This window comes from Salmo trutta, chromosome 17, assembly GCF_901001165.1.
Source record: "Salmo trutta chromosome 17, fSalTru1.1, whole genome shotgun sequence".
Lineage (NCBI taxonomy): Eukaryota > Metazoa > Chordata > Actinopteri > Salmoniformes > Salmonidae > Salmo > Salmo trutta.
This window is the reverse complement of record NC_042973.1, coordinates 53,869,436-53,883,252: the sequence shown is the minus strand read 5'-3', so window position 1 is coordinate 53,883,252 and position 13,817 is coordinate 53,869,436. Positions and strand designations below refer to the sequence as shown.

The 13,817-nt window shown below is 42.6% G+C and overlaps 1 protein-coding gene across 6 annotated transcripts in view; it reads left to right on the top strand.

Moving 5' to 3' along the window:
• LOC115152423 (activating molecule in BECN1-regulated autophagy protein 1) overlaps positions 1 to 13,817 on the top strand; it is a 54,804-nt gene that overhangs the window by 30,538 nt on the left and 10,449 nt on the right. For 4 of the 6 annotated variants that reach the window (XM_029697293.1, XM_029697294.1, XM_029697296.1 and 1 more), the window contains 6 exons: positions 362 to 550; positions 1,887 to 2,041; positions 9,636 to 9,775; positions 10,165 to 10,275; positions 10,499 to 10,691; positions 10,927 to 11,062. In XM_029697293.1, the coding sequence (XP_029553153.1) occupies positions 362 to 550; positions 1,887 to 2,041; positions 9,636 to 9,775; positions 10,165 to 10,275; positions 10,499 to 10,691; positions 10,927 to 11,062 (924 nt within the window). Of the gene's footprint in view, positions 1 to 361; positions 551 to 1,886; positions 2,042 to 9,635; positions 9,776 to 10,164; positions 10,276 to 10,498; positions 10,693 to 10,926; positions 11,063 to 13,817 lie in introns of all 6 variants that reach the window. The other 2 variants (XM_029697291.1, XM_029697290.1) reach the window with 2 other exon arrangements.

The window sequence follows — 13,817 nt, the reverse complement described above, 5'->3', positions numbered from 1 at the left end:
TGTGTGTGGGGGTGTGTGTGTGTGGGGGGGAGTCATTCTATTCTTGTGGGGACCTAAAATGCCCAGAAATCCCCACAAGAATAGTAAAACCAGGACAATTTGCCGTCGTGGGGACATTTCCCACGTCCCCATGAGGACAAAAGCTATTTTCAGCTTAGGAGTTAGGTTTACGGTTAAGGTTAAAATTTGGGTTAGGGTTTGGGTTAGGGAAAATGTATTTCCATTTTGAATGGAAATACATTTTAGGTCCCCACAAAGATAGAATAACAAAGTGAGTGTGCATGTTTGTGTGCAAAATTAAACTGTAGTATTGACATCCTGTGTGTGCCTGTGTGCTTGAGTGTATTCCCCACCCCTCCAGCCTCTGTGAATGTGCTGGTGCCAAACTGTAAGATATACAACGACGCCAGTTGTGACATCTCAGCGGACGGGCAGCTCCTGGCCGTGTTCATACCCAGCAGCCAGCGGGGCTTCCCTGACGAGGGCATCCTGGCCGTGTACTCCCTGGCCCCTCACAACCTGGGGGAGATGCTCTACACCAAGAGATTTGGTAAGTCATATGACGTGGTCCTCTAGCTTAATTGGTAGAGAATGGTACTTGCATCGCCAGGATAGTGGGTTTGATTCCCGGTTTGTTCCCGGTGGGATCAATTCATCTGTATGTAAATAATGTATGCATGCATGGATAAAAGTCACTTTGGATAAAAGAGTTTGCTAAATGGGATATTATTGTATTATATTATTTAGAAAGTCTTGCCGTCATGGACTTGACCTCCAGGATAGAACTATAGCAGTGTTTACCAAACCTTTTCTTCAAGTACCCCCGGCCAATCCACTTATTCCTGGTATGCCAGTGATGGCAGACCTGATTCCATTGTTCAACTAATCACCTCATTAGTTGAATCAGGTTTGCTAGTTCTGGAATATGTCAAATGCGTGGAACGTCTGGGGGTACCTGAGGAGAGGTTTGCGACACTGAACTAGAGAATCTATACTGAACAAAAATATAAATGCAACGTGCAACAATTTCAATGATTTTACTGAGTTACAGTTCATATAAGGAAATCAGTCAATGTAAATAAATTCATTAGGCCCTAATCTATGGACTTCACATGACTGGGAAGGGGCACAGCCATGGGTGACCCACCCACTTGGGAGCCAGGCCCAGTCAATCAGAATTAGTTTTTTCCAACAAAAGGGTTTTGTTAAAGAAAGAAATACTCCTCAGTATCATCAGCTGTCTGGGTGGCTGGTCTCAGATGATCCCGCAGGTGAAGAAGCCGGATGTGTAGGTCCTGGGCTGGCGTGGTTACATGTGGTCTGTGGTTGTGAGGCCGGTTGGACGGACTACCAAATTCTCTAAAACAACATTGGAGGTGGCTTATGGTAGAGAAATTAACATTCAATTTTCTGGCAACAGTTCTGGTGGACATTCCTGCAGTCAGCATGCCAATTGCACGCTCCCTCAAAACGCGAGACATCTGTTGCATTGTGTTGTGTGACAAAACTGCAAATTATGGTGGCCTTTTATTGTCCCCAGCACAAGGCGCACCTGTGTAATGATCATGCTGTTGAATCAGCTACTTTATATGCCACACCTGTAAGGTGGATGGATCATCTTGGCAAAGGAGAAATGCTCACTAGCAGGGATGTAAACAAATTTGTGCACAAAATGTTGGAGAAATAAGCTTTTTGTGCTTATGGAACATCTTTTATTTCAGCTCATGAAACATGGGACGTTTATATTTTTGTTGAGTATAAAACATTGAATCTAATAAATTAGTGTACTAAAGAGGATATTATTTTTAGTGAAGCTAAACTATACTACAATATTAACCTAGAAGAATCTTACCTAACCTTGTCAGTTTGTCTTTCTTCTCCCACAGGTCCCAATGCCATCTCGGTGAGCCTGTCTCCCATGGGCTGCTACGTGATGGTGGGCCTAGCATCTCGCAGGATCCTGCTACATCCCTCCACTGACCACATGGTGGCGCAAGTGTTCCGGCTGCAGCAACCCCACGGCGGCGAGACCTCCATCAGGGTGAGAAAGATATTTTTGTTTCTGTTGTATTCCATAGTGAACATGACCCTGGTTACATGTTGCTGTTAACCTATGTCAGTAGTGTCTGGGTGTGGTGGTCAACAATGAGGGAGAACATAGTAGGATAAGTAGGGGGGGTTTAACTTCTATGGGCTAGGTGGGACGTTAGTGTCCCACTTTATTCAACAGCCAGTGGAATCGCGTGGCGCAAAATACAAATACTGCAATGTATTTGCACCGTAAATACATTGCAGTAAAGTTGGTTGCCAACCGCCATATAAAGTTCAAAGAAGTATAAAAGAAGCCTGAGGAAGGAGGACAAATGTCGAGAAAGGAATTCAGTTTATAGTTTTATCTGTGGATTAATTGTCGGAGTAGATGACCTTGTGCATTTCAGGTAAAATAACAACCCAATGTTTATATCCCAGGACAAATTAGCTAGCAACAGCAAGCTACCTAGCTAAATTGCCATAAATGTTTAATGCTTTTCGACTTGTTCACAAATTAATATAATTGGTTCAGAATTTGTTTTGATATTTCAACCTGCGTGTCCTGACTGTGTCTGGTATGGGGGTACAAAATCAACATGCGCGCGATGGCGCACTCAGGCGCACGCGCGCATCTGGTTTGGGTCAGCATGTAAAGCTGTCATCGAGGCAAAGGGTGGCTACTTTGAAGAATCTCAAATATTAAATATATTTTGATTTGTTTAACACTTTTTGGGATACTACATGATTCCATGTGTTATTTCATAGTTTTCATGTCTTCACTATTATTCTACAATGTAGAAAATAGTACAAATTAAGAAAAACCCTTGAATGAGTACGTGTGTCCAAACTTTTGACTGGTACTGTAGATCCTGACCGATATATCAGTTCACTTATATTATTGGCCGATGTTGACCTTTTAAAATCTATATTTGTATTGGCTGATAATTTCTCCTATATTCAATAAATAGGAGGAAAAAAGGGAATCTCATCCTTATTTAAACACTTGCAGCCATTCTCATGATGTTTCACAATGTAGCGTATACATTTGAAGCATATTTCTTGGATAATTGCTGTTTTGGATGGCAATTTAGGTTTAAAGCTTATTTCAATCAATTCTACTCATTTGTGACCGACCGGCTCAAATCGGTCTTATCTAGCAAAATCTTTACGTTGGATAAAAGTAAAGACTCAGAGCTACAAAATGGTATATCTTTCACTGCATTTGAGGAACACTGGGAAAGTAATTCTTCTTTGAAAGTTGATAAACTTGTAAACTCATTTTTGAGAAAAGTGCCTTTGAATATGTTGGTACCTACTGGAGAGCACTCCTTTGTCAACACCCATTCAACACTGTTCACACCCTCTTAAGCCAGCTGCACCCATCTCTTTAAGGATTCACATGTGAGGTCATGCGCTAAACAGTGAGTAGTGTAGTAAAGATTAAGACTAAAAGTGGTAAAAGTAGTAGCTTACAATAAGGGAAAATTCCAGGTAAACAGCAAGTGTTAAGATAAAAAATATTTTATAAATATTAGATGACGCTTACCCAGACACACTTGTCTAAATTGATTGGTCATGTGAAAGAAATGCTATAATCCCCAGCCACATCTGGTGGAAAACGTACTAAATTGTAAAGATACCTTAATAGAAAATGACTGAAGTAAAAATAAAAGTCACCCAGTAAAATACTACTTGAGTAAAAGTCAAAGTATTTGGTTTTAAAAATACTTAAGTATCAAAAGTAAATGGAATTGCTAAAATGTAGCTAAGTATCAAAGTAAAAGTATAAATCATTTCAAATTCCTTATATTAAGCAAACCAGATGGCACAATTACATTTTTTATTGACGGATAGCCAGGGGCACACTCCAACACTCAGACAATTTACGAACGAAGCATTTGTGTTTAGTGATGCAGATCAGATGCAGTAGGGATGACCAGGGATGTTCTCTTGATAAGTGTGTGAAATGGACAATTTTCCTGTCAAAATGTAACGAGTACTTTTGGGTGTCAGGGAAAATGTATTGAGTAAAAAGTACATTATTTTATTTCGAAATGTAGTGAAGTAAAAGTTGCCAAATATATAAATAGTAAAGTACAGATACCTCCAAAAAATACTTAAGTAGTACTTGAAAGTATTTTTACTTAAGTACTTGACACAACTGGCCACATCTTGCTAAGTTGATGGGTCTTTACAGATGGTGTAAATGGTACAGCCATATGGTTACTTGCATAGCAGCGATATCAGTAATAGATACTGTATATTATTTGATTTATATTGACACTATGTACAAGAACAATATCAATAACGATATCACTGAAAGATGAGGTAGTTATATGCCTACGATAAGGGGTAAAGTGGCTGAGCAGCAGGATAAAATAAAATAAAAAATAGTAGCAGCAACGTATGGCGTGTGTGTTAGGAGAGAGTCATTCTTCGTCGCAAAACTCCCTGATCTTCTCAAAGTAAGTTTGTTTAGCTGTGTCCAGTCCAGGTGGTGCTTATACAGGCAGACCATCTATGGGAGGAAGGATGTCAGCATTGTACAGCAGCTGAAACCTGGTCCCGACAGTCTGAACACGCCTTGGCGACAACACCAGGCTCCAGAGCATCAAAGTTGTAAAACAGGAAATAGCAAAAGAAATGTAGAAGACATTACAACATCAATTCACCTCCCAAGTTTAGATAAGAAGAATAACCTCATACAATGCAATGAAAATGGTATTCACCTGAAGTGCTGATACTGCTAGATCTATGGCAGCGGCCTGAAGTACGGAGTCAAGTGTTGTTGCCAGCCATAGCTTTCCACCAGCACTGTACCATACTCCAGTCTAACCAGCTGTTGGATGTTGACCCCTGTCACAGTGCTGTCCTTCACATGACTGCGCTGCTGCCTTTGCTGGATGACGCCTTCATCAATCAAGTAGTTGACTTGTTGTGGTATTCCATCACAGCAGCCACCAAACAAGCAACACTTTCAAGGAGTTAAAAAGTAGATGGGACCTGGCTGCATAGGGTCAGAAGTATAGTGCACCTGTAAACAACAAAAGAACATTAAGATAAATTACAATTAATTGTCTCACCCCTGTCAGTCTGTCTTTACACAGCTCAGTGAAAGGTATTTGCCTGTCCCATACACTACTTTTCAAAAGTTGGAGTTACTTAGAAATGTCCTTGTTTTTTAAAGAAAAACACATTTTATGTCCATTAAAATAACATCAAATTGGTCAGAAATACATTGTAGACATTGTTATGTTGTAAATGACTATAGTAGCTGGAACCTGCTGGTTTTTATCAAACTGAATATCTTCAAAGGCGTACAGAGGCCCATTATGAGCAACCATCACTCCTGTGTTCCAATGGCACGTTGTGTTAGCTAATCCAAGTTTATCATTTTAAAAGGCAAATTGATTATTAGAAAACCCTTTTGCAATTATGTTAGCACAGCTGAAAACTATTGTGCTGATTTAAGAAGCAATAAAACTGACCTTCTTTAGACTAGTTGAGTATCTGAAGCATTAGCATTTGTGGGTTCGATAACAGACTCAAAATGGCCAGAAACAAATAACTTTCTTCTGAAACTCGTCAGTCTATTCTTGTTCTGAGAAATGAAGGCTATTCTATGCGAGAAATTGCGAAGAACCTGAAGATCTCATTCAACACTGTGTCCTACTCCCTTCACAGAACAGCGCAAACTGGCTCTAACCACAATAGAAAGAGGAGTGGGGGGCCCGGTGCACAACTGAGCAAGAGGACAAGTACATTAGAGTGTTTAGTTTGAGAAACAGACACCTCACAAGTCCTCAACTGGCAGCTTCATTAAATAGTACCCACAAAACCAGTCTCAATGTCAACAGTGAAGAGGCGACTCCGGGATGCTGGCCTTCTAGGCAGAGTTGCAAAGAATAAGCCATATCTCAGACTGGCCAATAAAAGATTAAGATGGGCAAAAGAACACAGACACTGGACAGAGGAACTCTGCCTAGATGGCCAGCATCCCGGAGCCGCCTCTTCACTGTTAACGTTGAGACTGGTGTTTTGTGGGTACTATTTAATGAAGCTGCCAGTTGAGGACTTGTGAGGCGTCTGTTTCTCAAACTAAACACTCTAATGTACTTGTCCTCTTGCTCAGAGTTTTTCTAAATTTGGTGAGGAAAATGACCTCTGTGATTGCCAACAAGGGTTTTGCCACCAAGTACTAAGTCATGTTTTGCAGAGGGGTCAAATACTTATTTCCCTCATTAAAATGCAAATCAATTCATAAAATTTTTGACATGCGTTTTTCAGGATTTTTTTGTTGTTATTCTGTCTCTCACCGTTCAAATAAACCTACCATTAAAATTATAGACTCATAATTTCTTTGTCAGTGGGCAAACGTACAAAATCAGCAGGGGATCAAATACTTTTTTCCCTCACTGTATATAAGGTCCCACAGTTGACAGTGCATGTCAGAGCAGAAACCAAGCCATGAGGTTGAAGGAATTGTCCGCAGAGCTCTGAGACAGGATTGTGTTGAGGCACAGATCTGGGGAAGGGTACCAAAACACTTCTGCAGCATTGATGGTCCCCAGAACACATTGGCCTCAATCATTCTTAAATGGAAGAAGTTTGGAACCACCAAGACTCTTCCTAGAGCTGGCCACCCCGCCAAACTGAGCAATCGGGGGAGAAGGGCCTTGGTCAGGGAGGTAAAAGGCATATGACAGCCCACTTGAAGTTTGCCAAAAAGCACCTAAAGGACTCTTAGACCATGAGAGGTTCTCTGGTCTGATGACACCAACATTGAACTCTTTGGCCTGAAGGAAACCTGGCACCATCCCTACGGTGAAGCATGGTGGTGGCAGCATCATGCTGTGGGGATGTTTTTCAGCAGCAGGGACTGGGAGACTAGTCAGGATCGAGGGAAAGATGAATGAAGCAAAGTACAGAGAGATGCTTGATGATAACCTGCTAGAAGGTTCACATTCCAACAGGAAAATGACCCTAAGCACACAGCCAAGACAATGCAGGAGTGGCTTCGACACAAGTCTGTGAATGTCCTTGAGTGGCCCAGCCAGATCCCAGACTTTAACCCGATCGAACATCTCTGGAGAGACCTGAAAATAGGTGTGCAGCGACGCTCCCAATGCAAACTGACAGAGCTTGAGAGGATCTGCAGAGAAGAAAGAATGGGCGAAAATCCCCAAATACAGGTGTTCCAACGATGTAGTGTCATACATAAAGCTATTGCGGTGACCGTATTACCGCCACACCGCTGATCACGAGTCATGAAGGCAGTCAAATTCCACGTGACCGTTTAGTCACAGTAGTTAGGCTTTTCCAAGGTCTGATGCTGCTGATGGACATTGGTAGCCTACCAAACTTGCTTACTGCCTGGTACTCAACACTCTATTGTCACGCTAATCACTCTGACATCAATGCAAATGTTATTGAAAATCTAATCAAACACTTCATGAGAGCCTTATATCTTATATTGCGCAACATTTCTCTAGGCTATGCGGTTGCGTGAGAAAGAGTGAAGGCCTCTACTAAAACGAGGAGGATCCCATCAGCTTTCTATTAGGCTTGGCCTACTATACTTATTTCTTAACTTTCCTAATATTAAGCACATTGCTTCTCTTTACAACAGGAGTATAGCCTACCTGGCTGGGATGAAAATGGGACACAGGAAAAGCGTCCTCCATTCGCTATTTAAGTGCATAGATTACATAGTTTTTTCCCGCTAAATTAAAACAAATTTCTCACATATTATTTAGTTTATGTAAAGACAAAATTAATCAAGAATAGTCTGATGGGTGAAAATATTACCCTATCACTTCTGAATGATATATTATCACCTGTAAGTGATGCCCAGCATAAGAAACTGCCTTTCTTTTGCAACTTTTTTAGTCACACACCTCATGTAGTCTAGCCCATCGGCCTATATGTTTTGATATGGTTTGTATCACAACTAAAGTTGCAAAATAACTTATTAAAATTAAGCACATTCATCCGTTTTATAATGGGTTTTGAGCCTAACTGGCTCTGCGTGAGTTTCAAGTTTGGGGAAGATCATTTTCACCATAGAACTGCACCTTTATAATAAAAGCATTACATGCATAATTGCATTTGCTGTCACTTTTGATAATGGTCTTTTCCCGCTAATGGAACATTAACGCTTATAGCCTACTGCCATGTGGGCATTGTTGCGCTTATAATGTGAAGAAATAGCCTAATAGTTTATCAACATTTTAAGCTAAACGCTCTGATCTGTTGCGTCAGCCACATTGCATGAAAACATTTTTTGCTAGTGGTTGTATTAATTGTGTATCTATTGCACCCCACAACTGTTCAAGGCTATGTTTGGAATATTTATTTCTCGCACAGATAGACTAGGTTAACTTTTGTACCATGGGGGATAGTAGATTGACATAGGCTAGTGCTTTTGCTGTTTGTTAAGCCTATTCATCTTGTTGGCTGACAAAGTAAATGTGGACAGTTTTTCCAATAACTTCAATATGCACCTTGGAATTGGATAAGGACGCGTGCGGTTGCAGATGTGTCTGTCTTCACTTGTAGCCTGTAAGAAAGACTCGATCACGTGATGGAGAGCCATGGGAGTGAGAGGTGCTTCGGAGCGGCCCTTCTGGGGGGGGGGGGCCCTTCTGCAGACAGGGTACGCCCCACAGTTTGGTAACCACTGGTGTATATATCATTGTACCATCCAAACCGCTATGAAATATATTTTCATATAGTACAAAATGGAAAGTAAAAGACGCCAAAACTAAACTTAAGATTGGGAAGAGAAGGAATAGCGCACATAGAAGAGATCTACCACTTCTTAGACTTGCTTTCAATGAGAATGACAGATATATAAGTCACATTTCCATGTGAATTTGGTCAGTCGGCCAAAAAGTTAAATATTGCAGCTTGAAGTACCTATTATTTCCCATAAAACTGCCTCAAATCCGACCAATAACAATCATATTCCACCTATTCACTAGTGATGGTGGAACAAATCCATCCAGGATATTATTTCGGTTGATGTATCGTTTTGGCAATATCGCAATATTATTTTTGCTCTAGTTGGCTGTAACTGCACCAAAAGTATTTTTACTTCATATCTTGTTCTCCATCTTCTTTTTAAACTGGGAGCCAATTTTGTTTTCTCATGGCTCTCTCTTGTCCCTCTGCAGCAGACATATGGTGAGCAATATGTTTAGACTATGGAATCGCAGTACAGTCACAGTATTGAATCTCAATACATATAGAATTGTGAGAATCGCAAAAATATCAAATCGACACCTAAGTATTGTGATAATATCATATCGTGAGGTTGATCCCTGGCAATTACCAGCCAACTATTCACTGTAGAAGCACCATAAAACTACTGATACATTCTTCAATGGCTTTTAAATGACTGTCTGTCTGGCCATTACAGACATTATAAAGCCATTCAATTATTCAAAACCAGCATGAAAAGGTTAGATCAGATGGAACATAGACATTTTATTTGCTTATTTTTTAGAATTTCTCCAATGACCCCTTGCTTTCCAGTAAGACATCATCTGTTCTTGACTTGTACGCTTGTTGATGTTTGTTTGTGTTCTCTATTTGTTCCTTAGATGGTGTTTAATGTGGTGTACCCCATGGCTCCGGACCAGCGGCGGCACGTCAGCATCAATTCAGCCAGATGGCTTCCAGACCCGGGGATGGGCCTGGCCTACGGGACCAACAAAGGGGACTTGGTCATCTGCAGGCCTGTGTGAGTAGTGCTCCCGTCTGTCCATTGTAACGCTTATACCTGATAGACTGGACGCTATCGGGACGGTGCATGAGTGAATTTTTTGCTTTGATATTACTATACACTTTGTGTGCAAAGGTGTAATCCCGGTATCTTGAGTTCAGGGCAGTCCTTACCACCACCTCCAACGCTGGCAGTTATTTGGATTAATTTGGTCTCTGATTTTATTATTCTAATAGCCAGTAGAAACAGGAACCCTCCAGATTGGAGAGGGTCAATTATTGGTCTGTAATGAGGTCATTGTCTGTCATGATTACATTAAGGAATCTCTCCTCATTAGAGAAATCTGATTATGACGACATCGTCGGTGCCAATGAATAATGATGTCGTGCTGTCTGTCTGTTCTCCAGGTTGTACCGGAGTGACGGAGAGAGCCCGGCCGAAGCGAGCACCGAGCCCATATTCACAGTCAACAACAGTGGTGGTGGAACAAGCAGGACCCGTGGTACAGATCGACCAGGGTGAGGAGTCTAGGACCAAGAGATGTTGTGACCTCTTTCTCTTACATGTCCTCTCTGGCCTGCTCACTGTGTTCACTGAACTGAATCAAATTCCCAGAAATCCTTCAACTTAAAAAATGGGGGATTTTGGGGAAGTTTCTGGAATTTGCAACTCTAAACTGTGTAATGAGTATCCATCCATCAGGTCATATCAATCTTCTCTGTGGTGTTTGCCCACTCCAAGGGCCCCCAGTCGCTCCAGCTGGAGACTTGACAGAGACATGGGTCTGATGAACGCCATTGGCCTCCAGCCCCGACACCCCGCCCCCTCGGTGACTTCACAGGGCACTCAGACGCCCATCGTGCAGCTGCAGAACGCCGAGACGCAGACAGAGATGGACCTCTCCGGGCCCAGCACCTCCCACGCTGCTGCTTATGGTAGGAGGAGACTTTTCATTGTTTCCCTGTATGAAACAAAACACTGAGATCCAATCAGACCCATGCTCAATGACACATTGCCTTTCAATTAATATTCAGCAGTACAAATATTATTTAGTGTTTTACACAGTTGTTAACCTTCAAATATTTCTGTCCCATCTAATTTACTGTGCAATTTAGTTTCGTTGAAGAAATGTTAGTGTATCAAGGATTTCTCTCTCACTACTAATCTCCGTAGAAGCCCGTCCAGAGGTCCCGTCCACAAGCCGTGAGACCCAGGGAGGTCTGGAGCAGCCGCAAACCAGGCGGACTGAGGCCAGTGCCATGGGGGACTCTTCAACAGAAGCCGGCACCTCCACAGCCAACACCGGTAATCCTCCCAGTCCCACCTACTACTCTCCCTTTTAGAATGCCTAAAGACCCCTCTTATTGTACGTTCTTACATGGTTTTAAAGCAGTCTTTCCTCTAGTTATATCTTCAGACAGGGTGGCATCAAAAGTCAATTGAAGGGTAGTGTTTTTACAGCAGGTATAAGTATTCACCCCCTTGAACTTCTGTTACATTTACAAAGTGGATTAAAATGTATTTGTCTTTTTTTGTCAACAGTCTACACAAAATGTTCTGTAATGTCAAAACGGAAGAAACTTTTTTTTTTTTTTTTTTTAGATTTACAGTGCGTTCTGAAAGTATTCAGACCCTTTGTTTCCCACACCCCATAATGACAAAGCAAAAACTGTTTTTTTAAGACATTTTTGCAAATGTATTAAGAATAAAAACAAGAACAAGGCCACTCCTGCATTGTCTTGGCTGTGTGCTTAGGGTTGTTATCCTGTTGGAAGGTGAACCTTCGCCCCAGTCTGAGGTCCTGAGCGCTCTGGAGCAGGTTTTAATGTAGGATCTCTTTGTACTTTGCTCCGTTCATCTTCCCCTCGATCCTGACTAGTCTCCCAGTCCCTGCCACTGAAAAAATCCCCACAGCATGATGCTGCCACCACCTTGCTTCACCGTAGGGATAGTGCCAGGATCCCTCCAGACGTGACGTTTGGTTTCATTAGACCAGAGAATCTTGTTTCACATGGTCTGTCCTTTAGGTGCTTTTTGGCAAACTCCAAGCGGGCTGTCATGTGCCTTTTACTGATTAGTGGCTTCCTTCTGGCCACTTTACCATAAAGGCCTGCTTGTTGGAGTGCTGCAGAGATGGTTGTCCTTCTGGAAGGTTTTCCAATCTCCACAGAGGAACTCTGGAGCTCTGTCAGAGTAACCATCGGGTTCTTGGTCAAACGGGCGTCCTAGGGAAAAACAGAGAACACCCTTATGTTCGTGAGAGTCTCAACTTTCCATAGAGGGAGTCATATTAGTGAGTAGCCCAAACCGTTCGGACGCTACAGAAGAAGTTGTCAGAAGAGGCTGTACCAACTTCAGACGAGGCTTGTAGGGTGTCCTAGAGCAAAACTGAGAACAGAGTCTTCGCTTTCAATAGAGTTGTTCGTCGGACAATCCGTTCGGATGCTACAGGCGTTTTCGTGAGTCTTCTTGGTAAGCAACTCCAGTGTAGATTTGGTTGTTGTCCTGCTGAAAGGTGAATTCCTCTCCCAGTGTCTGGTGTAAAGCAGACTGAAGGTTTTTCTGTGGGATTTTGCCTGTGCTTAGCTCCGTCAGTGTCTGTCTATCCTGAAAAACTTTGCCGATATCAGGCATACCCGTACCCACACCCACCCATAATTTGCTTCCTGCAACACAAACATGTTCTGGGACACTGTAAAGTCCTTGGAGAATAAGAGCACCTCCTCCCAGCTGCCCACTGCACTGAGGATAGGAAACTCTGTCACCACCGATAAATCCACTATAATTGAGAATTTCAAAAAGCATTTTTCTACGGCTGGCCATGCTTTCCACCTGGCTACCACTATCCCGGTCAACAGCACTGCACCCCCCACAGCAACTCGCCCAAGCCTTCCCCATTTCTCCTTCTCCCAAATCCAGTCAGCTGATGTTCTGAAAGAGCTGCAAAATCTGCACCCCTACAAATCAGCCGGGCTAGATAATCTGGACCCTTTCTTTCTAAAATGATCTGCCGAAATTGTTGCAACCCCTATTACTAGCCTGTTCAACTTCTCTTTCGTGTCGTCTGATATTCCCAAAGATTGGAAAGCAGCTGTGGTCATCCCCTTCTTCAAAGGGGGGGACACTCTTGACCCAAACTGCTACAGACCTATATCTATACTACCCTGCCTCTCTAAAGTCTTCGAAAGCCAAGTCAGATTACCGACCATTTCGAATCCCACCGCACCTTCTCCGCTATGCAATCTGGTTTCAGAGCTGGTCATGAGTGCACCTCAGCCACGCTCAAGGTCCTAAACGATATCTTAACCGCCATCGATAAGAAACAATACTGTGCAGCCGTATTCATTGACCTGGCCAAGGCTTTCGACTCTATCAATCACCACATCCTCATCGGCAGACTCAACAGCCTTGGTTTCTCAAATGATTGCCTCGCCTGGTTCACCAACTACTTCTCTGATAGAGTTCAGTGTGTCAAATCTGAGGGCCTGTTGTCCGGGCCTCTGGCAGTCTCTATGGGGGTGCCACAGGGTTCAATTCTTGGGCCGACTCTTTTCTCTGTATACATCAATGATGTCGCTCTTGCTGCTGGTGAGTCTCTGATCCACCTCTACGCAGATGACACCATTTTGAATACTTCTGGCCCTTCTTTGGACACTGTGTTAACTACCCTCCAGACGAGCTTCAATGCCACACAACTCTCCTTCCGTGGCCTCCAACTGCTCTAAATACAAGTAAAACTAAATGCTTGCTCTTCAACCGATCACTGCCTGCACCTGCCCGCCTCTCCAGCATCACTACTCTGGACGGTTCTGACTTAGAATATGTGGACAACTACAAATACCTAGGTGTCTGGTTAGACTGTAAACTCTCCTTCCAGACTCACATAAAACATCTCCAATCCAAAGTTAAATCTAGAATTGGCTTCCTATTTCGCAACAAAGCATCTTTCACTCATGCTGCCAAATATACCCTCGTAAAACTGACCATCCTACCGATCCTCGACTTCGGCGATGTCATTTACAAAATAGCCTCCAATACCCTACTCAATAAATTGGATGCA